This window comes from Camelina sativa, chromosome 14 (assembly GCF_000633955.1).
Source record: "Camelina sativa cultivar DH55 chromosome 14, Cs, whole genome shotgun sequence".
In the NCBI taxonomy this organism is placed as follows: domain Eukaryota; kingdom Viridiplantae; phylum Streptophyta; class Magnoliopsida; order Brassicales; family Brassicaceae; genus Camelina; species Camelina sativa.
This window is the reverse complement of record NC_025698.1, coordinates 24,625,366-24,652,301: the sequence shown is the minus strand read 5'-3', so window position 1 is coordinate 24,652,301 and position 26,936 is coordinate 24,625,366. Positions and strand designations below refer to the sequence as shown.

Below are 26,936 nucleotides of genomic sequence, written 5' to 3'. Positions count from 1 at the left end.
ATGAGTCAAGAACATTCTCTCTGTTTCATTCATGTCTCTCTCACAAAACACATCCTCTATATTACCAAACAAAAGAGTCGGTATCGATGCACCTGATCGTGCTGATCAAATATGTAAGCTTCCTGACGATTTGTTGCTCAAGATCTTATCAGAATTGACCACTGAAGAAGCGATAAAGACATGTGTTTTGTCCAAACGATGGGAGAATACGTGGAACCAAATGTCAAATCTTTGCTTCGACATGCGAAAGATCATCACCATCAATGGGATTGTTCTTCCAGAGCTATTAGATCGTGCTGCTAAATTGATAACCAAGGTTCTTTTTATATCTCTCTCAATAATATATCATACAATTTTCAATCATTTTTTATTTAAACAATGGATGAAAATGAAAATCGAATATCTACAACCTTTTGAACCCAATTTCAATAAATGTTATACATACGAATGTGAAATCATAGAGATTTGTATGTATAAATTATGGATAATCCACTGAAAAATAATCAAGATAAGACCTATAAGGATGATAGTTAATTACCGGGGGAAAATTTGCGCCCAAATAACTGAAAATTTAAACAGCCAGAATTATTATTTTTTAAATAACATATAACGGTATTTTGCATGAAACATTGTGACACCTAGAATCTTTTTTCTGTCAAAGATATTTGAAAAAAAAACTTATGACCTATAGATCCGAGTGTGTGTGTATATAATGACAACGTCGTATTATTATTGTAGTGAGAAATAATCTAGAAAAGCATGATCTCATGTCTTCTTCCACATGGAATAAATACATGCATACACAAAATTACGTTGTTTATGTCATTCAATCTAATGGATTTAACAATTGATGTGCATCACAGAGCCACCATCTTAATGAGAATATTTACCAAAAACATGAGTTTGTTTACCACGATAATAAAATTATGAGAGTTATACAGATATTTTAGACAACAAATCTTAAATCTTTTTCTATATAGAATTCAATATCTATTGCATATGTTAATAGACTTCTTTTTTTTAATAAGTGTTTGTCATCATTTAGTTCTTAATCATTTTTGCATTTCAGGTTATAAATAATCACAATGCCCATTTAGAAACTTTCATAGTATATCATTACTCATACCAATTGGAAGATGGGATGCTTGATTCTTGGATCCAAATACTGACTAGTATAAAGAAAACCAAAAAACTTATCCTTGGAAATTTTAATGGTCGTCTCCTACCAACGTTTGAATCCAATGTGCTCAAGTTGTCCCCAAATACATTTTACCATCCATACCTAACAACAGTCTCGCTATATCAATACATATTAAAGGATGCACACGCCTTTAATAATTGTAAGAATCTCAAGCACCTTGAACTTCATCAGATCTTTGGTGAGGTTAGTGTATTCAACAAAGTCATCTCCTCTTGCTCCTCCCTCGAGGTTCTTATCCTACAAATCTTTTTCAACAATCCAAGTGGTCATCTGAAGATCATTGATCACGAAAATTTAAGAATTTTGTTCATGTCTTGCAACCAAATTGATGGCATTGAAGTGTGTGCACCTCATCTTGATATGCTCTCCATAGAATTTATCTTCTGTGATATTGATAACGTCATTCTCGAAATTCCTAGACTCCCTTTTCGTAGAAATTATTGGGTTGCAGGACAAATCTTTCCTCATACCAGCATCAATATCTCAAGTTCCACTCAGGTACAAGAAACTACACTTGGATATATATATATATACTATATATATTAATTTCACATGCTTGTTAATTATAAATTTGGATCTCAGGAGAACGAAAGCAATTGGATGTTGACAGGTCCTGTCAACTATGTAACAAGACCTGCATCTTTATCTGTGAATGTAAATTTGAAGAATCCGCAAGAAGTCGAGGTGCTAAGGAAAATGTTAGGATTGTGGACTGAAAAAATGATAGAACTTGAAATATCATTTGAGGTATATCTCACTTTTATGCTTCGGTTTTCATTGGATGTTTTGATCTTAATTTTTTCTATTTAACCGTTTTGTTATACTATAAGATCCAATACAACATTTTAACTTGTTATATATATATAGAATAACAATCTTCTTGGGGAAGAAGGAAATTCTTCTAACTGTGGAGCACAATATAATTTCTAGGAGAAGGTAGAACCGTTTCCCAACGCTGATTTTCGCGTGGATACTGTATGGATGTACAATTTCAGTGGTTCAAATAAAGAAGAGTTTGCACTAGCTTCACGTTTGGTGATGCAAAAGACAGTACTGAAGAAGATGATGATCAAGACAACATCGTTTACTAAAAAGAAGAAAGATATAGAGTTGGCAGTTTCCAAACTAAAGGAACTTCCAAAAGGTAACAAGGAGCTTAGTATCGAATGTTTCTACTGAGATTTGGTTTGAATCCTTTAATTATCAGTTTGAAGATTATATCTTCTCAACTTTCAAGTTATTAATGTTTCTAGTGTTCATTTTTCCTTTTTTTGGCATTTTTCTTGGGTGTTTGTTCAATATTGTAATATCTGGAATTTATTTTGTCATCAAAATCATGCCTAAGATAATAAGATAATGCTATTGTTCAACAAAAATAATAATAAGATATAGACATAATGTTTTGTATTTAATTTTGGTTTTTGAAGTTTTCTTTTAAATATTTATATAACATAATAGGAAAACTATTTACATGTATTCACATCATATAAAAAAATAATTAAAGTGTATTTATATAGATTTTCAATTAAGAGAAATGAGTTTTTTCGTTACCTTCCCGAAACGAGCTATCCAAACCCGACCGACCCGACCCGAATCGAATGTAAATCTAAAGCTGAATGGGCCAAGGCCCATTAAAAGAGAAACAATGGAAGAAGAGTCAAACGAAGAAAAGAAGCGATGAATGGTGATGAGAGGACTCTTGTCGACAGTCTCAAGAGTAAAGGTGGAGCTTGCGAGTGTGAGATCAATAATGTCTGCAACAACATCCGTACCATCAATGGCGGAATTTCTCACTAAAAGACCTTACTCTCCTCCTTCTTGGTCTTCTCATCTTCGTCCGATTCCTTCCCACACCTTCTCCCTCGCTCACGTACGTTTAATTTCATCCTCCTCCTCTCTATGTTTTTTTTTTTCTTTTTCCAATTCTCCATTACTTTCACTGATCATCTATCTTCTTATTATTATTCTTCAGCTTCCTACTCCGATCCATCGATGGAATCTTCCTGGTCTTCCTAACGGCACCGAACTCTGGATCAAGGTCTCTCTTCTCCTACCTACGCGACTCTCTTTTTTTTTGTTTTTCTCTCTTCTTCCTAACGTTTTTAAAATAAAAATTTGGCAGCGCGATGATTACACCGGCATGGAATTGAGTGGAAACAAAGTCCGAAAACTCGAATTCTTAATGGCTGAAGCTGTTGAACAACACGCCGATACCGTAATCACTATCGGCGGTATTCAGAGCAATCATTGCCGTGCTACAGCCACCGCATCTAACTATCTTAATCTCAGTTCTCATCTTATTCTCCGTACTTCCAAGGTCTTCTAGCTTCTGATTTTTTTCACCTTACGATTCCGATATAATCTCTGTTTGTTTATGTGTGTGTGTGTTTGTGTTTTTGCAGCTTCTTGCTGATGATGATCCTGGTTTGGTTGGGAATCTATTGGTTGAGCGTCTCGTTGGAGCTAATGTTCATCTTATCTCTAAGGAAGAGTATTCCTCTATTGGGAGTGAGGTTAAAGTCCTTTGCGTTAAGTTTTTACTTACTAAGAATCACGAAAATGACTTAGCCTGATCAAAAAACTTGTTCTTGGTGATGGTAATGATAGGCTCTTACTAATTCTCTGAAAGAGAAACTGGAAAAGGAAGGGAAAAAACCTTATGTTATTCCGGTTGGTGGATCAAACTCTTTGGGAACTTGGTGAGAGTGTGTGTTCTCTCATTAGAAACTATTTTAGTTCTTGCTAAGTGCTGTAACATGTGTGTAGTTTTAAGCACTTGTTTTAGATTGAATAGGCATTGCTCAATTGCTTGACGAGGCAGGATTGAGCTCTCTTTTAATGCTGATTTCCCTTGAACTGATCGTCTAGGGGTTATATCGAAGCAGCAAGGGAAATTGAGGAGCAGCTGAAAAGTAGACCTGATGGCCTGAAATTTGATGATATTGTGGTAGCATGTGGCAGGTTCTGCTTTTGCTTCCCTCGTGAATTTTTCTAATCCGTTACTTTTGTTTGCTTCACTCTCATCTTTGTTTTCTTTTGGATTGCTAGTGGTGGTACAATTGCTGGTATCTCATTGGGGTCTTGGTTGGGAGCTTTAAAAGCCAAGGTAGATCCTTTCAGTTTTAGGTGCATCGCTCATAGTGAAGTTGACTGATGGCTGATCAGTTGAGTTTCATTCATTGTACAGGTTCATGCTTTCTCGGTTTGCGATGATCCTGATTACTTCTATGACTTTGTCCAAGGCCTTCTGGATGGAATTCACGCTGGTGTTAACTCTCGTGATATTGTTAACATCCACAATGTGAGTGTCATGGCTTCCCTGTTTACGTGTTGTCTATTTCGCATTGGCGATTTCTCTTGGCTCCTTAGCAAACACCACTAAGTGGAAAGTTTTGATACAAGCTTTTTCTCTTACAGTACACAGGTTCGGCTTTTGATTTTTAAGTTCTTTTTGCAGGCCAAAGGAAAAGGATATGCCATGAACACGTCAGAGGAGCTTAAGTTTGTAAAAGAAGTAGCAAGTTCAACTGGTGTTATTCTTGATCCTGTTTACAGGTATGTTCTATCCTAGTTTTTCCTTGTTCCTATTAATGTTTATGGTCGTCATTAGCCCTTGAATCTCTCAAAGTAGCATCGTATTATATAAGTGAGATTAACATTTGGGTTTTCGAGTGTTTATCTAGTGGGAAAGCTGTGTATGGTTTGATAAACGAGATGACCAAGAATCCCAAAAACTGGGAGGGAAGGAAGATATTGTTCATACACACAGGTGGGCTTCTTGGGTTGTATGATAAGGTTGATCAAATGGCGTCTCTGATGGGTAATTGGTGCCGGATGGATGTTTCAGAATCCGTACCAAGAAAAGATGGTGTTGGAAAAATGTTCTAGCAAAACAGAATTCTGATTTGTAATATTCCTATGAAGATGAGACAGATTATACTGTGCATTTGGCAGTGAATAAAAACTAATTTCTGTTTTCTATTCTCATGTAGTAAATGGCTCGAAGATTACGATAAATAAATTGGTTTTCTATTCTCATGTAGTAAATGGCTCGAAGATTACGATACATAAATTGGTGTGGCCACTCTTTCTATAGCTTTTTAAAGGAAATTGAAACAGAGGAAGATCCTAACCACTTGACCAGAGCCAATGGTCAGGTCTAAGGTTCTAGTTCATGTTCCAACCCCACTGCATTTGCTTTTGATGTTAGTCAGATTTTATAAAGATCCAGACATCTTGAAGTACTCTGTATGTACTAATCCTACTAAGTGTAAATTTGCGAGTGATTGAGAGATGGTTGCAACCACCACTTTAGGGTCCAAAACAGAGTCTGAGCAAACAAATTTTTATTATTCATTTTCTTACTAGTCGTATTTATTTGGATATTTCAATTCTCCAAAGTAAAAGTTAAATTCAGTAGAGCAATGCACATGGCTGAAATTGACATTTATAATCATTGATGTTTTCTTTTTTCTTCCTTTCATTCATAACAGGCTTAACAGCAATATTCGCATCTACCCAAGTAAATTTTTCAAACTCATATATATATATTTTTTTGCAATAATATGCTTTATGCAAATTAAAATATGGTAGGAGTACAAGAAGATGTAAAATTCATAAGATCGCGCAATGAACACATGGAAGACCTATGTAAATCAATATGTACTGTAGTACTAAGTACTAACATTGATCTACATCAATCTTATCGTTTCCTCTGTATCTTTGATATCTTCTACTCATACCAAACTAATAATAATAATATTTAATGGGTCCTATAAATGAAACTTTTGTCTGAAAACAAAAGAAATATGTTTGTTGAAATTATTTCAAACTATTTATCTAAATAGTCCATAGTATCATTATTGTTTTATATGAAACACCAGCATTTTTGTAATTATTCAATTTTCATTGATATCAATCGTCGTGTCAACCTGATGTATCGTCCGTATATGAAAGAACTCAAATTACCAAAAAAATGATAAGAATTCAAATGGTTCTCTATCAAGTAGCTTTCTGTTGAGTACACCAATTTGAGGTAAAGAACAAAGTCACCAGTGAAAACTCAAAGAGCCGTCAAATCAAATTAGATAGAAGGAGAAAAAGAAAGTAAATTTGAATACACTTACTAAACAAACAAATCATACCACGTGATGACTTCCCACCACATTCCCAAAATTAGAAAAATTTATCAAACCTTTGAAATCGCAGGTCATTTACATTACATGGCTGTGAAAACGAAAGAGTGTTATGTAACAGTCAATTCATATTGCCCCCCCCCCCAATGGTTAAAACTTAAAACTAATCATCAATGCATCCATTGACCTTTTAACATAGTCTGATGAGTCCCACACGTTGTCATTTCGCTGTCCATTAATTTTTTTTTGACCGGAGGTCAAAGTAATTTGACTTTATGTTGAGAAATGATATGTTCAGACAATCGAATGTTTTTTTCATTTGCGCGTGTGTGTAAATGTGCCATCTATATGACTAGAAGATAAATGTAAACTACATTTGATGGCATAACTCTAAAATATAACTGGGAATTGTAAAATATCCAATGACTGAGAGTTTGATTGGTAACGAACCTTCAACCGCCTCGTTTGCAAACGAGCCGTCTTGAAATTTACCAATCAATATGGCAATTAGAAAAAGCCATTGAAATAGGTGGTTGGAAAAGATGGTTGAAGAGAATGGTTGGAAGGGGGAAAATGAGTGGTTGCCAACCCTCCCAAAAACAAGGCGATTCGTTTGCAAACGAGGTGGTTGGATTTTTTTAAAATTATTTAAATTTAAAAAAATAATATTCATATATATGATTTTCTAAAGGATTTTATAAAAATATAAATAATTTTTTTTTTAAAATGTTTTCATATTTTAATTTATTTAAATATTACCTTTTATAATAGGGAAAATGTCATATTTCCCCACGAGAACTGTTGTATCATATCAGATAGAGTCTGAACTTTAAACTCGTCTTAGATATCTCCAAACAAATGCCTTTCAACCTACATCTTCATGCATCAAAAGTTTTATTGCTAAATATCTCCAAAATCATAGTTCTTATCTAAATTACCCACAACCATCGGTATAGGTTTTACCAAACAACCATTAACCATCAAAATACAATACTAAACCGATATTAAACCAATTAGAACAACAAACCAGATTTCAAGCCAAACCAAATCAATATCTTTCCTCTGAAACAATAGGACATCGCTTTTCCTTTTTTTTTTTTTTTATCAAACAGACGCTCTTATATTAAATTAAATAGTTATACAAGAGAGAGAGAGATAAAGCTTTTTTTGCAAGCTCATCGGCATGCCGATTCAAGTTCCTTGGGATAAAAAGAAAATTGCAAGATAAAAATCTAGGAAAAGCTCATCGGCATCGCTTTTCCTTTTCTTTTTCTTTCTACCTCTTATCTCTCACGCAATCTCACAATATCCTCTTCTTCACTCAGATTCTTCAATTCCCAAAACCTTAATTTCATTTGAGACCACACTAGTTCAAAGTTCAAACATTTATAAATTCCAACATCGAGAAGAGTGATACCAGATCGGAAGGTCTCGGCCATTGAAGCCACATGTGGTGAATCATCTCCGGAGATGGCGGAGACAGACGCACGACGTATCATCGAAGAAAGCTTGAAGAGATGGAAAATGAGGTGTGTGCAGCAGATCTATGTTTGCGAGACAGCCTGGGTATTGTTTACATAGATTCGTCAATCTGATTTTGGTTCAATCGTGTTTTTTAGCTGTTGTGTAATGGTTTCTAAGAAATTTGGGAAGATTACGCTTTAATTAGGTTTAGGACAATCTGAAATTTTGGTTTCAATTGTGTTTTTTTTGTTTAGATTTGATATATATATATTTATTTCATTATTTTTTTGTTTTGCTTTTGATTTGGTTTGAACGACATAATAAAATCATTTACCCCTCTGAACTTGATTCATAAGGAGATCAGAACTAGATTATTTAAGTGGATATCATCTAGCTCTACACTACACGATCTTCATAGTTCATACTACACGAATTATTCGGGTGAAGTAGAAATAGATACCGGGTCGGATTGTTTTACGAATTGGATCAGGTTTAATTTAACAGCCAAACCAAATTTACGGTTTGATATTTGGTTTAGTTTATAAACCGATTATACCTACATTTATGGAGAAATAGATGCCAACTTTCAATATAAAGAGATACAGGTTGGGAGGCATTTGTTAGGAGATATTTAAAACGAGGTTAAAGTTTGGGCTCTATGTGATACGATACAATAGTTTTTGTGGGAAAATAGGACGTTTTCCCTTTATAATAACTTGTTTACTATTCAACATTTCAACCGCTTGTTACCAATCAAAACTATTACTTAACCACTCACTTTAACTTAACTACTTTTTTCTTCCATCTTTTCTAACCGCCTATTTTTTAACTATCTTTTTTACAACCGCTGAAAATTTTTCAATCGTCTCGTTTAAATGTTGTTACCAATCAGAACCTAAGAAGAATCTAGTGTATACTACCGATTACACAAAGTTAAATTAGTTAAAAGATTATTTTTATACGGATAAAAAGAACGGTAAGCGATACAAAGCTGAGAAACAAATGATTTTTTTTCTTCTTGTGATTATTGTGCCATAATAGATGAGGAACTGAAATGTAGAACTAGAATAATTGGAAATTCAATATCAAATAATTAAGAATCTAAGTACCAGATATTATAACACAAATATGTACAATTTTATAGTGGCTAAAAAACGATAAATAATATAAACATTAACCTACATATTTGTAAAGGCCTTTAGATATATATAAAAGTATTATAAAAAATTTAATAAAAAATGCCCCTAATTTTTTTGATGTCCTAATCAATTGCTTCAGTTGATTGTCCTGTGGGCAAATTAATATAAATCACTATAAAGTGTGTTACAAATTAATAGTAAAAATTAAAAAGAAAATATCATTTTTAGCAATGGTTTTATGATTAATAATTATCAAATCGTGTATATCTCATACCGGAGTGGTATAGTTATCAATCAAACCAAACATTTACAATTTTTTTTTCTCTCCATATCATTGTATAGTATTTAACCATTGGTTAATGGCTTACAAAGGAAACTAAGAATTTTAATTAGAACTTTATTTATAATAATCTTTGTTCAAACATTTTTCAGTAATAAAATTAATTTTCAACCCAGACTCCAAATCAATATGATACAAATTTACAATTAGACTAGTTTGAAGCCAAGTAGCAAAGTATGTAACAAGTTAAATTAAAGAAACGAAAATTGTTTTTAACAGACCAATCATACCATGTGATGACTCCACCTCATTTCCAAGTTTAGAAAAATAGTAATACTGTAAAAAAATATCACTTCCACGAAATCACATGTCATATTTCAATGAAACAAATTTAGAGAATTAAGTACATCTACATACTTTATAGTAAATTCATAATAATTGTCCCCACAAATTCTCATTTACTCATCTCAATTAATTAATATTTTTTCTTTTAACAGCCAAATAATTAATAATTTTTAGTTTCCAAAGCAACTTTTTAACGGTATAAATTTACGGTTAGAAAAAACTCTATTTATCGGCAAATTTTGTGGCATGACAAAAGTTATATATCACGTGTAATACGTCAATAACTCGTGACATTGTCCGTAACTCCTATTTCATATTCGCACACAGGAACAACTAATTTTGGTTATATATGTATAAATCATCTTTGATTGTGTAAGTAAATAGGACAAATAAGTCATAAGTAATAATCATGATACATATTTACAATAAAACTAATTTGAGGTCAAAAAGCAAATTAAGTAACAAGAAAAATCATCTCATGTGATAGACTTCTCTCCACCCCATTCCCAAATTTAGAAAATAGCAACACCGTAAAAAAGTATCACTTCTACGAAATCACATGTCATATTTCTATGAAAACAAATTTAGAGAATTATGTTTATCTAATAAATTTATAGTAAATTCATATGATTACACCCACCAAATCATATTTACTCATCTCAATTAATTAATAATTTTTAGTTTCCAAAGCCACGCTTTATAATATAGATTTACAGTTAGAAAAAGTTATCTTTATTTGCAAATTTTGTTGCATGACATCAATAACTCTTGACATTTTCTGTAACTCCTATTTCATCTTCGCATACACAAACAACAGATTTTGGTTATATATGTATAAATTATCTGTGACTATGGCTTTGATTGGTAACATACACGTATAATACATCAATAACTCTTGACATTTTTTGTAACTCCTATTTCATCTTCGCATATCCGAATAACAAATTTTGGTTATATATGTATAAATTATCTTTGACTATGGCTTTGATTGGTAACATATTTTACGATTTTAAAATGTTTAAAGCTTTGAGAGCCATTTTTTTGCCAATCACACTTTTTTTGCTTTTAATTTTTTTAAAGTTTTGAAAGCCACTTTTTTTTGTCTCTTTATTGTTTTTGTATTTTTTTAAAAGCGTCAAAACTCATGCTTTAAAACTATTAAAAGCATTCTTTATTTCTCCCTTTTATATTTAAAAGCTCTCCATATATATATTACATAGTTTATTTTTATAAATTAATTATTCTCATTTTTTTTCTCTTTTTTTTAAGATCCATTTCAATAATAATTTTTATTTTATCATCATCATCACTAATAATATTGTAAAAGAGTTTATGAAGTTCATCATTAATACAAGAATAACATTTAAACAAAACAATTAAAAAACACTATTGATATTTACGAGAATAATTAATCAAGAATCAATCACCAAAAACAAAAGAAAATTCAGAATATTGTAAGCGAAATTTTAATTTATTATTTATAAAATCACTATTTATAGTTGTTTGTTTTCAAACAAAATCACATATTTGAATGACTTATATTTTCCAAAATTTTATTTTATCATTAATAAAATTTATTTTGTCATTAAAGTGCTATATGAATTAATTTCTGACATATTATCTATTTATTATTAATATTTAATAATAATAATAATAATAATAATAATAATAATAAATAATAATAAAATAACAGCTACAGCTAGTTCATCATTAATAAGAGAATAAGATTTAAACAAAACAATTGAAATACACTATTGATATTGGCCATAATAATCAACCAAAAATCAGTCACCAAAAAAGAAAGAAAATTCAGAATTTTCTTAGTGAAATTTTAATTTATCATTAATAAAATCACCGAAAACACTATTTATAGTTGTTTGTTTTCAAACAAAATAACATATTTAATTGACTTATATTTTTCAAAATTTTATTTTATCATTAAAAAAATATTTTGTCATTAAAGTGCTATATGAATTAATTTCTGACATAAAATATATTTATAATTAAATAATTATTAATATTTAATAAGAATAATAAAAAGAACAACCACATTTTTAAAAATTGTTGGTAAACAATCAGATTTTAACAGTTAAAGTTTCTACAGTCAAAGCATCTATAGCCAAATTTTCTACAGCTAAAATTTTAAAGTCAAAATCTTTACAGCAAAAAATAACAGTCGTTACCAATCATGACCTATATAAGTAATAAGACAAATAAGTCCTAGTTAAGGAATATGATAGATATTTACAATAAGACTAATTTGAGGTCAAGAAGCAAAGTATGTAACAAAAGAAAAGAAAATTGTATTAAAGGACAAATCATACCATGTGATGACTCCACCCCATTCTCAAATTTAGAAAATAGTAACACTATCAAAAAAGTATCATATCCACAAAATCACATATCATATTTAAAATACATTTAGAAAATTAAGTATATCTAATAAATTAATGGTAAATTCATATTAATTACCCTGACCAAATCTCATTTACTCATCTCAATTAATTAATAATTCTTAGTTCCCAAAGCAATCTCTCTATGATATAGATTTACGGTTAGAAAAAACTATATTTATTTACAAATTTTGTTGCATGAAAAACATCTTGCATTGACAAATGCTATATACATGTGTAATACATCAATAACTCTTGCCATTGTCTGTAACTCCTATTTCATCTTCGCATACACGAAACTAATTTTGGTTATATATGTATAAATCATCTTTGACTATGTATGTAAATATGACAAATAAGTCCTAAGGAATATGAGATTTACAATAAGACTAAATTGAGGTAAGCAAAGTATGTATTAAGTTAAACTAAAAAAAGAAAATTGAATTCAAGTGACAAATAATACATGTGATGACTCCACCCCAATTCCAAATTTTGAAAATAGTAACACACTTCCATGATCACATGTCATATTTCTATGATTTGTTTTTATATAAAATTAAGTATATCTAATAAATTTATAGTAAATTCATATTTTCTATGTTTCACAAAGAGTTTCATTTTGACACTTTTTTCTTGTTACAAAAAAATGTCATTTGTGTTGCCATTGCAGTTTTAAAGATTAATTCTTTTTTATCCCTATTATTTTAGCTTATTAATTAGAAATAATTTTTTTTAGTGTATTTGTAAAGAATAAAACAAAAAATTTAATAATTTTTTTAATTGCATTATATCAAAATGACACATTTTTTTTACAACAAAGTACAAGATTGGCTCAAACAAACCAATACGAAGGAATATTGTTTACATAGGTATATTTATTTACAAATTTTGTTGCATGAAAAACATCTTGCATGACAAATGCTATACATGTGTAATACATCAATAACTCTTGCCATTGTCTGTAACTCCTATTTCATCTTCGCATTCACGAAACTAATTTTGGTTATATATGTATAAATCATCTTTGACTATATATGCAAATATGACAAATAAGTCCTAAGGAATATGAGATCCAACGGTGCAGGCGAAAAGTTTGAACGGTCCAGATCGAGGGAGAGAAATTCGTGGGATTACGTAAACTAACACCATTATGACTTATAAGTCATAAGTTACACGTCTCATCACAACCGTGCACTCGTCCACTACTTCAAGGTAAATTTCCTTTTCTACTCTCCTTTGCTCAATTATTTCCCGAGACTTAATCTCTGCCTTGTTAGTTCTCGTTTCTTTGCTACGTTCATCCTTGTCCTTTTAGGCTAGTTGATTTCGCAGTCTTTTTTTCTCTATTTACGTTATTATGGCTCCGCTTGAACTCTAGGGAAACCACATCCCACCGATTACGTTGGCTAAACACCTCGCCGATCTTCGTCAAAAGCACGGAGTACCTCCGAACGTGGAGATGGTGCTCCGTTCCGAAGATCCGTTCTCCCCGGAGACTGTTCCTCCAGGGTTTTGCTGCGCATACACCACATATTTCAAAAGATGCGGGCTCGTGTTCCCCATCCCAAGGATTATCTTTCGGATCCTCCAACGCCTTCGAATGGCGTTTCCCCAGATGTGTCCGTACTTTGTTCGACACGTCATGGGGATATATGTTAGAGGCCGTGAACTCGGACTCGAACTCGGGGTGGACGACATCCTTCGATTATACCTTATCAAGCACAATTCCGGATTTCCCGGAACATTCTACACCTGCCGCCGCCGCGGCCCGGAGATAATCCAGGCGCTTCCCGGGAAGGATGAGCGGTGGAGGGAGAAATACTTTTACTTCCGGGTTACCCCAGCGTCGGTGGGAGACTACAACTTTGCTCGTCTCCCGACCCAATGGGCCGTCTGCGTTGGTTAGAGTGACCTTTTAGTCACCTGTCGCTATTCGTCGTTGCCGTGATTATGACATTCGTCTATCGTACTAATGCTTTCGTCGCTACCCTTTTTTTTTGTTGCATGGCAGATTCAGAAGAGCCCCTGAGTACACCGGCGACCCGAGCATTAACCGAGAGGTTGCGAACAGGCGAGGTTAGGTGGAGTTCATTCACGCGAGCCCGTATTATAGCAGCATTTAACGCCCCTATAGCTCGAGACGTTCCTGCTCCGGTCCCGACTGTTCCTGTTGTACGTCAAACCCCGCCACCCCTTGCGAATCAAGCTAGGAGCGAAGGTGCAGATAATTCCCCCATTCGTAGAGGTGACATTCCTTCTCTTACTAACGAGATTCCCTTAGCCGTAGGTTTTAAGAGGAAGAGAACGATTCTAAGTGCCACCCCTTTTTTGGTTTTGACTAGATATTTTGAGCTCGTCCTCGACTTCCACCCCCCTTCGAGCCATGGTTAGGAAACCGTCTCTTTGCGAGCTCAGGGAGCAATCGCAGCAACCTTGGAGGGTCCGAGCCGGGGATGTTGACGCCGCATTGGCTTCCGCTCTTCGTGCTGTTCAGCCTACACCATCTCGGGTAGGCAGTGAGGAGGTCAACCAAACCTCTGCGATCCCGGTCGGTCCTTCTACTCCGACCAAAGAGGTCATGCTTGTCAGCTCGCAGTCGACTCATGGTGAGCCGTCCCCGATGCCCAAAAGGGCTCGCACTGACAACCCCTGAGTCCCTGAGGCGAGGAGCCGTGAGAGCCGCGGGAGCCATCCCGTGGGAAGTAACCCAGAGGACCTCGTTGGCGATCCGGTTGTCTCCGGAAACGGATCGTCGTCAAGCCGCCCGTTACTCTGGAGGTTTGCCCATTCACGGGATTCCCCAGCGGTGGATGACCACCTCGGAATGGCGACCCTCTTCCGACACTTGAAGATCGCCAACTGCTAGGTCCCGCTAGTGAAGGACCTCGTTGAAAGAGAGGCGTACATCGAAGCGATGACGGCTCACGCGAAGGTAAGCCGTATTTAAAAGACCATTTGTTCAGGCCGGGTCTTGCATATTTCTATTCGCTTTTTCCTTTCACATGACCATCACATTCATTTTTGACTTTGTTCTGGTTTGCTCGCAGTCTGTGGCTGCTGACAACAAGCTGGTGGCGCTTTATGAGCGGAGGCTGAAGGACATCCCGCATGTTGCTGAGCTCGAGAACGCGACGAGGGTGGTCCACGAACTCACCACGGCTCTCAAAGCTGCGCATGAAAAGGAGGGAGCTGTGAACAACAAGGTTTCGAGCTTGGAGGACGAGATCACGTCCTTGAGGAGTATTCAAGACAGGCTCCTTTCCGTCGAAGTAGACCTCTCCTCCGCCAAGGATGCTCAGGCGAAGACAACAAGAGACTGGGACCTCCTGCAGAAAGAGAACCGATGGCTGAAGGAGAAGGCGGCAGGGTATGAACAGCGGCATGCAGAGGCAACTCGTCTGGCGGTTCGCGAAGCCAAAGAGCTGATGTCCCGGGAGTATCGTGCGGTTTTGGACTCCGTAAAGAGCAAATGGGAAAGGAAGAAGGAGCAGTCATCGGTTGAAAGCGACCTGGATGAGATTGAGTCCAACCTCCTCCTGATCAAGCAGATCGATGAGGGGCGGATGTCGGTTGCAGAGGAAATGCAGGTCCTCAAGACTCAGCGGGCAGTTCTCGCGGTTAGGTCCAAATCCTTGACGGTTTTGGACTTCTCGGTGAGTAAGCTTGACCTTCCGCAGGTTTCGGAGGAATCAATCGCGCCCATGGAAGTTGACGCCGGAACGGGGGTTCCTCTTGGTCTGAACGAGCATGGAAGCAATACAAGCACCGCAGCAGATCCGGGGGTTTGAGCGAGGGGGAAAGGCATTTGACTTATGTTCCTGGCGCCTTTTTGTCTTATTTTTAAACTTTGAATCATTTGCCCGGGAGGGCTTTTATCCTTGACTTATTTGCCTGGGAAGGCTTTTAAATCCTTTATGTTTAATTTGGTTTCTTTTTCGGATTTGCTTAGAATGCATAAAATCTTATCATCGCTTTACTTTCCTCGTTTGCTTGTTCAATACGCGCCTAACGAAAGGCGTAAGTGCGGGTGATCGGCTACAAGGGTCCCCAGCCGGGGATCCGCTGAGTTAAATTTGAAAAGCTAGTGATCAGAACGAGTCGTCTGAATGTGGATACCCTTGGGGGATTCGAAGTGTTCCGGATTAGGTAGCGGAATAATTTTATTTCCGCATGAAGTTGTGGCGTTAGATCTGTATTTGTCGCAGATAGTGTTTGGGAGGTCGGGATTGACCTAGACCAGGTAGCGAGGTTACTTACGACTCGCGTGTGATGCCCAGGGGCGTTTTTAGTGCTTGTGAGCTTTGTTTTTGGAGTGTCTTACTTTGCATTCGGGTTGGCAAGAGTCATTCAATCATTGAAGTAACAAAATGTTTAGGGTGGAGAGAATTACATTTTAGAGGTGGCTGCGCTCGGGAGATCGAGCTGCCTACGTACCCCGTAAAGGGATCAAGCCAAATCGTAGTTTGGTTATTATTGATACTTATTAAAAGTACTTCTTGAGGTTCATGACGTCCAAGGTCGGAGCTCGGCTTTACCGTTGCTTTCGTCTTCGAGGCGATACACGCCATTGCGAACGATTTCGGTGATTCGGAAAGGTCCTTCCCATTTGGTTCCCATCTTCCCGACATTTTTCTCCTTTCTGTGATCGAACATTCGATGGAGCACTCGATCTCCGACGGCAAAAGGTCGAGGTCGAATCTTCGAGTTATAGAAGCGGGCGATGGCATTTTGGTAGTTTTGAACTCTCACGTAGGCTTGTTCCCTTTTTGCGTAGTGCTTCGCTGTTCGCCTCCTCGTTTTCGGGAAAAACAGCTCGGCGGAGACTGCCTACGGAAACTTCTACCGGTATTACGGCTTCGATCCCGTAGGCTAGGGAGAAGGCGGTTTCGCCTGTGCTACCACGCAATGTAGTTTGGGTGGCCCAAAGTACCCCGGGGAGCTGAGCGTCCCAGCCGGACTCTGCGGCGGTTGAGGCTGTGCAGGATTAGTTTGTTGGCAGCCTCGGCCTGCCCGTTTCCTTGGGGATACCGGGGAGTAGACGGGGGTAACCGTATACCCCAGTCATTGCAAAACTTTTGAACTGCGGAGGACACCAAGTTCGTTCCGTTGTTGGTTACGATTTCGTAGGGGATCCGTGTCGGCATACGACGTTTTTCCGAGGAAATCCTTCACGTGTTCCCCCTTAATGGATTGGTAGGATTCGGCCTCGATCCATCATGTGTTCCCCCTTCTGTGATCGAACATTCGATGGAGCACTCGATCGCCGACGGCAAAACGTCGAGGTCGAATCTTCGAGTTATAGAAGCGGGCGATGGCATTTTGGTAGTTTTGAACTCTCACGTAGGCTTGTTCCCTTTTTGCGTAGTGCTTCGCTGTTCGCCTCCTCGTTTTCGGGGAAAACAGCTCGGCGGAGACTGCCTACGGAAACTTCTACCGGTATTACGGCTTTGATCCCATAGGCTAGGGAGAAGGCGGTTTCGCCTGTGCTACCACGCAATGTAGTTTGGGTGGCCCAAAGTACCCCGGGGAGCTGAGCGTCCCAGCCGGACTCTGCGGCGGTTGAGGCTGTGCAGGATTAGTTTGTTGGCAGCCTCGGCCTGCCCGTTTCCTTGGGGATACCGGGGAGTAGACGGGGGTAACCGTATACCCCAGTCATTGCAAAACTTTTGAACTGCGGAGGACACCAAGTTCGTTCCGTTGTTGGTTACGATTTCGTAGGGGATCCGTGTCGGCATACGACGTTTTTCCGAGGAAATCCTTCACGTGTTCCCCCTTAATGGATTGGTAGGATTCGGCCTCGATCCATCATGTGTTCCCCCTTCTGTGATCGAACATTCGATGGAGCACTCGATCGCCGACGGCAAAAGGTCGAGGTCGAATCTTCGAGTTATAGAAGCGGGCGATGGCATTTTGGTAGTTTTGAACTCTCACGTAGGCTTGTTCCCTTTTTGCGTAGTGCTTCGCTGTTCGCCTCCTCGTTTTCGGGGAAAACAGCTCGGCGGAGACTGCCTACGGAAACTTCTACCGGTATTACGGCTTTGATCCCATAGGCTAGGGAGAAGGCGGTTTCGCCTGTGCTACCACGCAATGTAGTTTGGGTGGCCCAAAGTACCCCGGGGAGCTGAGCGTCCCAGCCGGACTCTGCTGCAGTTGAGGCTGTGCAGGATTAGTTTGTTGGCAGCCTCGGCCTGCCCGTTTCCTTGGGGATACCGGGGAGTAGACGGAGGTAACCGTATACCCCAGTCGTTGCAAAACTTTTGAACTGCGGAGGACACCAAGTTTGTTCCGTTGTTGGTTACGATTTCGTAGGGGATCCGTGTCGGCATACGACGTTTTTCCGAGGAAATCCTTCACGTGTTCCCCCTTAATGGATTGGTAGGATTCGGCCTCGATCCATTTAGTGAAGTAATCGGTTACAACCAGCAGATTGGTAACGCGCCGCTTTCCCGACTGCTCGAGGGGTCCGATAGCGTCCATTGACCACCGCATAAAGGGGTAGGAAGCGGCGACCGAGCTCATAAGTTCAGCGGGCTGGTTGATCAAGGGCGCGTGACGCTGGGAAGGGTCACACTTTTTGGCGTGCTCGTCGCAGTCCGCAAGCATAGTCGGCCAAAAGTACCCCTGCCGTTTTATTCTGAGGGCCAATGATCGTCCGCCGGAATGATTCCCGCAAGGGCCCTCGTGAGCCTCTTTAATGATGTTGAGGGTTTCGTTCCCGTGCACGCACCTGAGATAAGGTCCGGAGATAGACCGCTTATACAGCTCTTCACCGATGATGCAAAATCTTGCGCTCTAAGCCTTGAGCTTACGCGCTTGCCATCGGTCCTTGGGCGTGGTTCCGTTCGCGATGTAATTACGAATCGGGATCCGCCAATCCGTTTCCAGTTCCTGCTCGTCTCCGGAGACAAGATCGTCTAGGAGCTCGTCATCCAGGCCAGGTTCCTGCTCAGGTCCTTCTGTGTCGAGGTCAGCTCCGACCTCGACTTGGTGGACGCTTTGAGCCTTAACGGGGATAGAGATACTCGGTTCGTCTATTCCTTTGACGAGTATGACTCGTTTGACCAAGGGGTCGGAGGGGGAAGCCAGCGCGGCGAGGGCGTCGGCGGCTGAGTTCTCACCCCGGGGAATTTTGGTGAGTTCGAATGATGAGAATTGCTCGACCATCGACCGAACAATTCGGAGATAAGCGTCCATCCGTTCACAATTTGTGTTGTAGTTTCCGTGGTACTGACTAGTTACGAGTTGCGAGTCGCTGAATGCAGCGAGCTCTTTGATCTCGAGTATTAAATTGCTCAAAGTTACTTGTTTTTTTTCTATCGTTTTACAAAGCTGGATATTTAAACTAAACCCTCAGCGAAACTCCTCCTGAATCTCCTCCTGTATTCTCGCTAACCATCTCAGCCGTAAAATCCCGACCTCATCTCCGGGTTGACCTCGTCCCAGAGCTCGAGCTCTCCTCCTAGGCCTTTGCCAGACCCAATTGTCCGCATCGACGTTTGCTCCTTAGCGGGCTTATCGAGTGGGTCTCTAACTAGCGAAACCCAACACCAACAATAGGTAAGGCATTACACTAAGGAATTAATTTAATCGGATAAATATGTAAAAATGTAACTTAATGATAAAGTAGTATAAAAACTAAACAAATGTATTAGGGTATATAAAGCGACAAAAATGTATTTCGTCTTGTTGTTTTCGAGAAGCTTCTTTTTATTTTATTTTTTGGAATTAAGAAATATTATGCAAATCCACGTCAGCAGCGCATTACAAACGATGAAAGACCACAACACGACCTTTGGGTCAGCATTACAAAGACCCAACCCTGACTCGCCACGTCGTCAAATGCCAGCTAATTAAGGACGAGGGTAAAATCATAAATGACTCACACCAAAGAACCCTTGTGTTGCTCGCCGCGAGCGAAAAAAAAAAGAAAAGTGGGATTTAAAGTGGCAGCAGTAAAAATCACTTTTTCTTTGTTATCTCGTTTGGTTAGGGGAGAGCTGAGAGAAAAAAAGAGAAGAACACAGAGAGAGGAAAGAGAGGTAGAGTTGGGTGTTTCTGTACGGACTTTTCTCGGTTAATCTAAGCTTCTCCGGCGAGAGATTGTAGCTTTCTCAGGTAAAATCGCGGTGGGTTTGAGTTTGTTCTTCACTTAATCTGTGTTCGATCTGCGTGTTTACTTGATTTTTTTTGTTCTCTTACTCGATTGGGTGGATGCGCTTCTTTTTGGGGTTATAGTTCACTGATAGTTTCGTCTTCTTCGTTGATCCCTGTAATTTCTGATCTATTTACTTCGTAGCGGTTTATAGTGTGTGTTTGTATTGTGTTCGTCTTCGAAGATAATTAGGGTTTTCTTCTTGTTGCTTGCTTTTTTTTTGAAGGTTTCGTGCTTGTTTTCTTACTTCTTTTTCCGATTACGTCACTGATTGTAGCGGGTTTTGTATTGTTCGTCTTCGAAGATAGTTAGGGTTTTTTTTTGTTTTTTTTTTCCGTGTTGGCTTCGATGCTTTGATAATTTCGTGCTTGTTTTCTTACTACTTTCTTCTGATTCAGGTATTTGATTGTTTCTTACTTCGTTTTCTATGTTTGCTTTTATCTTTCAAGGATAAGTTAGATATGACTCGCTGTTTTCTTGTTATTTTCACAGGTAAAATTATGGTTAGAAAGAGAAGAACTGATGCTCCATCTGAAGGAGGCGAAGGCTCTGGTTCTCGTGAAGCTGGTCCAGTCTCGGGTGGTGGACGTGGTGGTTCACAGCGAGGTGGTTTCCAGCAGGGAGGTGGAGGAGGACAACACCAGCAGGGAGGTGGAGGAGGACAACACCAAGGTGGAAGGGGTTATAACCCTCAGTATCAACAACAGGGAGGTCGTGGTGGTGGTGGTGGTCGTGGATATGGCCAACCACCACAACAGCAATACCACCAACAACAACAACAGTATGGTGGTCCACAAGAGTACCAGGGAAGAGGAAGAGGAGGACCTCCTCATCAAGGAGGTCGAGGAGGGTATGGTGGTGGCCGTGGAGGCGGACCTTCTTCTGGACCGCCACAGAGACAATCAGTTCCCGAGCTGCATCAAGCTACCTCACCTACTTATCAAGCGGTGTCTTCTCAGCCTACACTGTCTGAGGTGAGTCCTACCCAGGTGCCCGAACCTACTGTTCTGGCTCAGCAATTTGAACAGCTCTCTGTCGAACAAGGAGCTCCCAGTCAAGCAATCCAGCCTATACCTTCTTCTAGCAAGGCTTATAAGTTTCCAATGAGGCCTGGTAAAGGACAGAGTGGTAAACGTTGCATTGTCAAGGCTAACCATTTCTTTGCTGAACTGCCTGACAAGGATTTGCACCAGTATGATGTGAGTTTTGGTACCTTGTTCCCTTAGCATTAGCTACCCTACTTCTAATGTCTTTTTAAGGATTAACCTGACAAAATGTGTTCTTTCTGTTAGGTTACAATTACTCCAGAAGTTACATCAAGGGGTGTTAATCGTGCTGTCATGAAACAACTTGTTGAGTCATATCGTGAATCACACCTTGGAAAGCGTCTTCCTGCCTATGATGGTCGGAAAAGTCTGTACACTGCTGGACCACTTCCGTTTGTCTCTAAAGAGTTCAGAATTACTCTACTTGACGAGGAAGAAGGGGCTGGGGGACAAAGGTCAACTTCTTATATTTTTTTGTTTGTTTGTTTTTTAATAAGGAATCTCAGAATAAATAATGTATTCCCTACTTAACAGACGAGAGAGGGAGTTCAAAGTTGTGATCAAGCTAGCTGCACGTGCTGATCTGCATCACTTAGGATTGTTTTTAGAGGGGAAACAAGCCGATGCCCCACAAGAAGCTCTGCAGGTTCTTGACATTGTTCTTCGTGAGCTGCCTACCTCTAGGTACCTGGTTACTCATCCTAGGATGTTTTCTTTGTGACTACCATTCTTGTAAGTCTTAGCTGTTTTAGTTTTGCTAACATGTTAGCAAAAGGTATACTCCGGTGGGCCGGTCTTTTTATTCCCCAGATATTGGAAGAAAGCAATCATTGGGCGATGGCTTGGAGAGCTGGCGTGGATTCTACCAAAGCATTCGTCCCACACAGATGGGCTTATCACTCAATATTGGTGCGTTGGCATGCTGTATTACATTCAATAATTTTTGATTTCTGGATCTCCTTGTAATATTTCAGCTAATATTTGTGCTGTAATTTTGTGTCTTATGTAGATATGTCATCGACAGCATTTATAGAGGCATCCCCTGTGATTACCTTTGTCTGTGATTTGCTGAACCGGGATATTTCTTCTCGCCCTTTATCTGATGCTGATCGCGTGAAGGTATGAGTCAGTTGACATTTTCTGGTAAATTTTTTTTTAATCACTTTCTATAGGAAGTGAATAGCTTTATTCATCTATTCTTTTTTTGTATATTGATTTCAAATATTCTTCTGTCAACAGATAAAAAAGGCTCTTAGAGGTGTCAAGGTTGAAGTGACTCATCGAGGAAACATGCGTCGGAAGTACCGTATTTCTGGCTTGACTGCTGTGGCCACTCGGGAATTGACGTGCGTATTTGTTTAAGCTTTGTTATTCTTATTTCGTGAATGGTGCGAACCAGATGAAATTAATTTATATTTTTTGCTTTTGCCCTTTTCAGATTTCCAGTAGATGAAAGAAATACTCAGAAATCTGTTGTAGAATACTTCCACGAAACATATGGCTTTCGCATTCAGCACACTCAACTACCATGCTTACAAGTTGGGAATTCTAACAGGCCAAATTACTTACCGATGGAGGTAATATTGAAGCAAATCATCAACTTTGATTAGATCACCAATCCTTCCTATTCTAATGCTTGTTGTACAGGTATGCAAGATTGTTGAAGGCCAGCGATATTCGAAAAGATTGAATGAAAGACAGATCACTGCTTTGCTTAAGGTGACCTGTCAGCGCCCCATAGATCGAGAAAAAGATATCATGCGGGTATGCTTCTTTATTTTTTGAGTTTCTTATTGCCAGCCTATCTTGCTAGTCTTCTTGCTTGGTTGCGTGTGTTTGTTTGAATTAAGTGTCTTTTTCAATTCATATCATCCTATTAATTTTAAACCCATATAAACTGGTGGTGAAAATCTCATTAGGAATGAATAATTTTAACACCTGTTTCTTCTTACTTGTCTGCATGTGTTTGCTTGAAACAAGTGATTTAGCTTGAGATGATGCCTTTAGCTAATAATAGATAGTGAGGCAAATTTTCCATATTCAGAGTTGTGCTTTTAATTTAGCAGCCTGCTTATCTATTTTCTGGAGAAATTTTGTGTAGATTATCACTTCGAAGTTTTTAGCATGTAAATGTTTAGTATTCATCTACTGTTGAATACTCAATTGTTTGTTTCTAACAAATAATATCATTTCTTTGATTGGCTAGACGGTACAACTCAACAATTATGAGAAAGATCCCTATGCTCAGGAATTTGGCATCAAAATAAGTACGTCTCTGGCATCTGTTGAGGCTCGTGTACTGCCTCCTCCATGGGTATAGTACTCTTTCCTCTTGTTTTTTGCTGTTACACTTTCTTGTTTACTCAAATTAGGGTTCCAACGAGAGTTTACTGCTTTTTTTTCCCCTGCAGCTTAAGTATCACGAGTCTGGAAGGGAAGGAACTTGTTTGCCTCAAGTTGGTCAATGGAATATGATGAATAAGGTATAGATGAAAACGCTCCTGGTTTTCAACTAAGCACTTGAATCTTATTTGCTTATGTAATTATGCTGTCAGTTCTTTCAGAGAGTGTTTCCTTCGTGTTCGTTTTTGCAAGTAAGTTATCACACCATTTTCTGTTGTCTGACTGCCATGAGTTTCTCTGCAGAAAATGATCAATGGTGGAACAGTGAATAATTGGATCTGCATCAACTTTTCTAGGCAAGTGCAGGACAATCTAGCACGTACGTTTTGTCAGGAACTTGCTCAAATGTGCTACATATCTGGCATGGTGAGTCTTTTAAAGCACAGCCTAATCAGTTAGCACCACATGATCTGTTTATTATTAACCTTTCCTACCCTATATTTTGATTATTTCTTACCTGCAGGCATTTAATCCGGAACCAGTCCTTCCACCAGTCAGTGCTCGTCCTGAGCAAGTGGAGAAGGTCTTGAAGACTAGATATCATGATGCCACATCCAAACTCTCTCAGGGAAAAGAAATTGATCTGCTTATTGTCATTCTTCCCGACAATAATGGATCATTATATGGTATGTACCATGTTCTATGCGCTTCATTGTCTGCTTTTGCTTATTACACTCTTTTCATTGTCATTTTTCCTTTATATTATCTATTGCAGGTGATTTGAAACGCATATGTGAGACCGAACTTGGCATTGTCTCTCAATGCTGCCTGACGAAGCATGTCTTTAAGATGAGCAAACAATACATGGCCAATGTTGCGTTGAAGATTAATGTGAAGGTTGGAGGAAGGAATACAGTGCTTGTTGATGCTTTATCAAGGCGGATTCCTCTAGTCAGTGATCGCCCCACCATTATATTTGGTGCTGATGTTACGCATCCTCACCCTGGAGAGGATTCAAGCCCGTCTATTGCTGCTGTAAGTTGATCTCATTTTAAATTCTACTTCTTTGAACATATTCTTTTCTGGCCTTGACCTTTTTGAATTGTGCTTGTCTGATTGACAATTAAATTTGTTTTTCAGGTTGTTGCATCCCAGGATTGGCCTGAAATTACCAAATATGCTGGATTGGTCTGCGCTCAGGCACATAGGCAGGAGCTCATTCAGGATCTGTTCAAAGAGTGGAAGGATCCTCAAAAAGGGGTAGTTACTGGTGGCATGATAAAGTACGTCTTGATATTCAGACAAGCACAATTTGTTTTTAGCCTCAGCTTAACTCTACTACTACTTGGTTTTTAGCTCCAGCTTGCTCTTAAGTAACAGATCTGTTCTCTTTTTTTTCCCCTGACTTTCTAACAGGGAGTTGCTCATAGCCTTCCGTAGATCAACTGGGCATAAACCGCTACGGATCATCTTCTACAGGTAATTAACTCTACTTATGGCGTTTACTTAACTATATAACTTCGTATCTTTCCTTCTAAAATGTATTATATGGTATTTCCCTACAGGGATGGTGTCAGTGAGGGACAATTTTACCAAGTTTTGCTCTATGAACTTGATGCTATCCGCAAGGTAAGAGAAACTTCTAACATATGGCTTGTGTTATGTGCTGGCTGTCTTTCTTTTTAATCTGACTTTAATTCAACCCATTTCAGGCATGTGCTTCGCTGGAAGCAGGTTATCAGCCACCAGTGACGTTTGTGGTGGTGCAAAAGCGCCATCACACGAGGCTGTTTGCTCACAACCACAATGATCGTCATTCGGTGGACAGAAGTGGAAATATATTACCTGGTGAGACACGTTTGGATCTTTGTAAATTTTTGCGTGTACTTACTTAATTTAGCTGCAAATCCTTTTTGCATTGGTTTTAACCCCCTTTTGTTGATTTTAGGCACTGTTGTGGACTCTAAAATATGTCACCCTACAGAGTTCGACTTTTACCTCTGCAGTCATGCTGGTATTCAGGTATAATTCATAATCTCAAACAGTTATAATCCCAGTGAGTGGGTGAGAGTTTATGGAAGTGCTTAACAAATCAAAATTCCATGAACAGGGCACTTCTCGACCTGCTCATTATCACGTTCTTTGGGATGAGAACAACTTTACTGCAGATGGACTTCAATCTCTCACCAATAACTTATGTTACACGTAAGTATCTTTTACCCTTTGTTATATTATACGTTGTTGTGCAAGTGTTTAAGATAAAGAGGAAAAGAAGTTTAACAACATTAAACCTACCTTTCTTTGTCTTGGACAGGTATGCAAGATGCACACGCTCGGTTTCAATTGGTGAGTTTTGTGTTTCCCTCCCTTAATTATTGACATCTTAATTTTTTGATAGAAAGAAGAGAAAATTAAGAAATGTGGTGTTTTCGGATATTGTAGTGCCCCCTGCATATTATGCACATCTAGCAGCATTTAGGGCTCGATTCTACATGGAGCCAGAGACATCAGACAGTGGCTCGATGGCTAGCGGGAGCATGGCACGTGGAGGTGGAATGGGTGGTAGAAGCACACGTGGGCCTAATGTCAATGCTGCAGTGAGGCCACTCCCAGCACTTAAAGAGAATGTGAAGCGTGTTATGTTCTACTGCTGAGTTGATTCACCTCTACCCTATCTATCTATTTTATCTTGCCCTAAGTAATGAATAAAATCATGTTTGCTTTCTAAGACTTGTCTTATGTCTGTCTCTACTTGTTACTGAGAAGTTGCCGCAAGCCTAGTATTTTGGATATTTCAAGTTCTGCCACTCTTTCTATATGGGTATGAGATGCTTTATGGTACCTATGTTTGACAATGACCAAACTTTTTTCAAAACAGACTTGGTCCTTTCTTTAATTGTGTGTTAAAAATATTTAAGATATGTTATAATGTTGATCGTAGTATCGACCATGGTGTATTACTGTATTATAAGCTTCCGAGATAACATGTGTTCAGAGCCTTTAAGAGGGCATGTGCTTAAAATGCCTATAGTTTTACAAATTTTTTGTTTAAGGCGAATATTACTGCCTCTTTTATGCTTCTGGTTGTGATTCAAAAGATCTCCAAAATCTCAGCCTCCGTATGTTATACTCGATGAAAGAGTCCTTTCCGGATATTTGCAGCATTTATTGTAAATTGGCCCATTAATGTCTCATATCCATCTCTCTCTGGTTCAGGCGTTTGTCTTTTTCTTCCTTGTAATTTGAAAAATGGGGTTTTTGAATTTTCCTTGAGCTTCCCCTGTTCCCCTTTTTCTTCCTTCCTTTAACCTGCAAAGTAATCACTTTTGGTGTGAAGGCAGAACACATGGATGCCTCTCAGCTTCCTCTTCCACAATTACCATCTCTCTCCGGTAAAGTAATCTTCTTATTCAAAAACTCAAGACTTTTTTGTATGTG

General features: G+C 38.5%; 2 protein-coding genes and 1 pseudogene across 3 annotated transcripts; all 3 read left to right on the top strand.

Annotated features, from left to right (window-relative positions):
- LOC104742355 lies at positions 1,142-2,589 on the top strand (annotated as a pseudogene).
- On the top strand, positions 2,876-5,182 carry LOC104742354 (bifunctional D-cysteine desulfhydrase/1-aminocyclopropane-1-carboxylate deaminase, mitochondrial). Its single transcript, XM_010463358.2, has 10 exons — positions 2,876-3,071; positions 3,174-3,239; positions 3,324-3,518; positions 3,604-3,714; positions 3,809-3,900; positions 4,070-4,162; positions 4,250-4,307; positions 4,389-4,502; positions 4,659-4,756; positions 4,885-5,182. Exons 1-10 carry the CDS (start codon positions 2,883-2,885, stop codon positions 5,087-5,089), a joined length of 1,221 nt encoding a protein of 406 aa, XP_010461660.2. The 5' UTR covers positions 2,876-2,882; the 3' UTR covers positions 5,090-5,182.
- On the top strand, positions 19,878-26,394 carry LOC104742353 (protein argonaute 1-like). 2 transcript variants are annotated; one of them, XM_010463357.2, is made up of 22 exons: positions 19,878-20,072; positions 20,602-21,308; positions 21,402-21,610; positions 21,690-21,839; positions 21,931-22,064; positions 22,165-22,274; positions 22,395-22,501; positions 22,594-22,732; positions 22,803-22,919; positions 23,362-23,469; positions 23,567-23,638; positions 23,802-23,924; positions 24,022-24,184; positions 24,274-24,533; positions 24,639-24,781; positions 24,915-24,977; positions 25,064-25,127; positions 25,211-25,346; positions 25,447-25,520; positions 25,609-25,703; positions 25,813-25,844; positions 25,941-26,394. In XM_010463357.2, exons 2-22 carry the CDS (start codon positions 20,610-20,612, stop codon positions 26,150-26,152), a joined length of 3,210 nt encoding a protein of 1,069 aa, XP_010461659.1. In that variant the 5' UTR covers positions 19,878-20,072; positions 20,602-20,609; the 3' UTR covers positions 26,153-26,394. The 2 variants fall into 2 exon arrangements, with proteins under 2 accessions (XP_010461659.1, XP_010461658.1); XM_010463356.2 differs by having other exon boundaries at positions 21,925-22,064.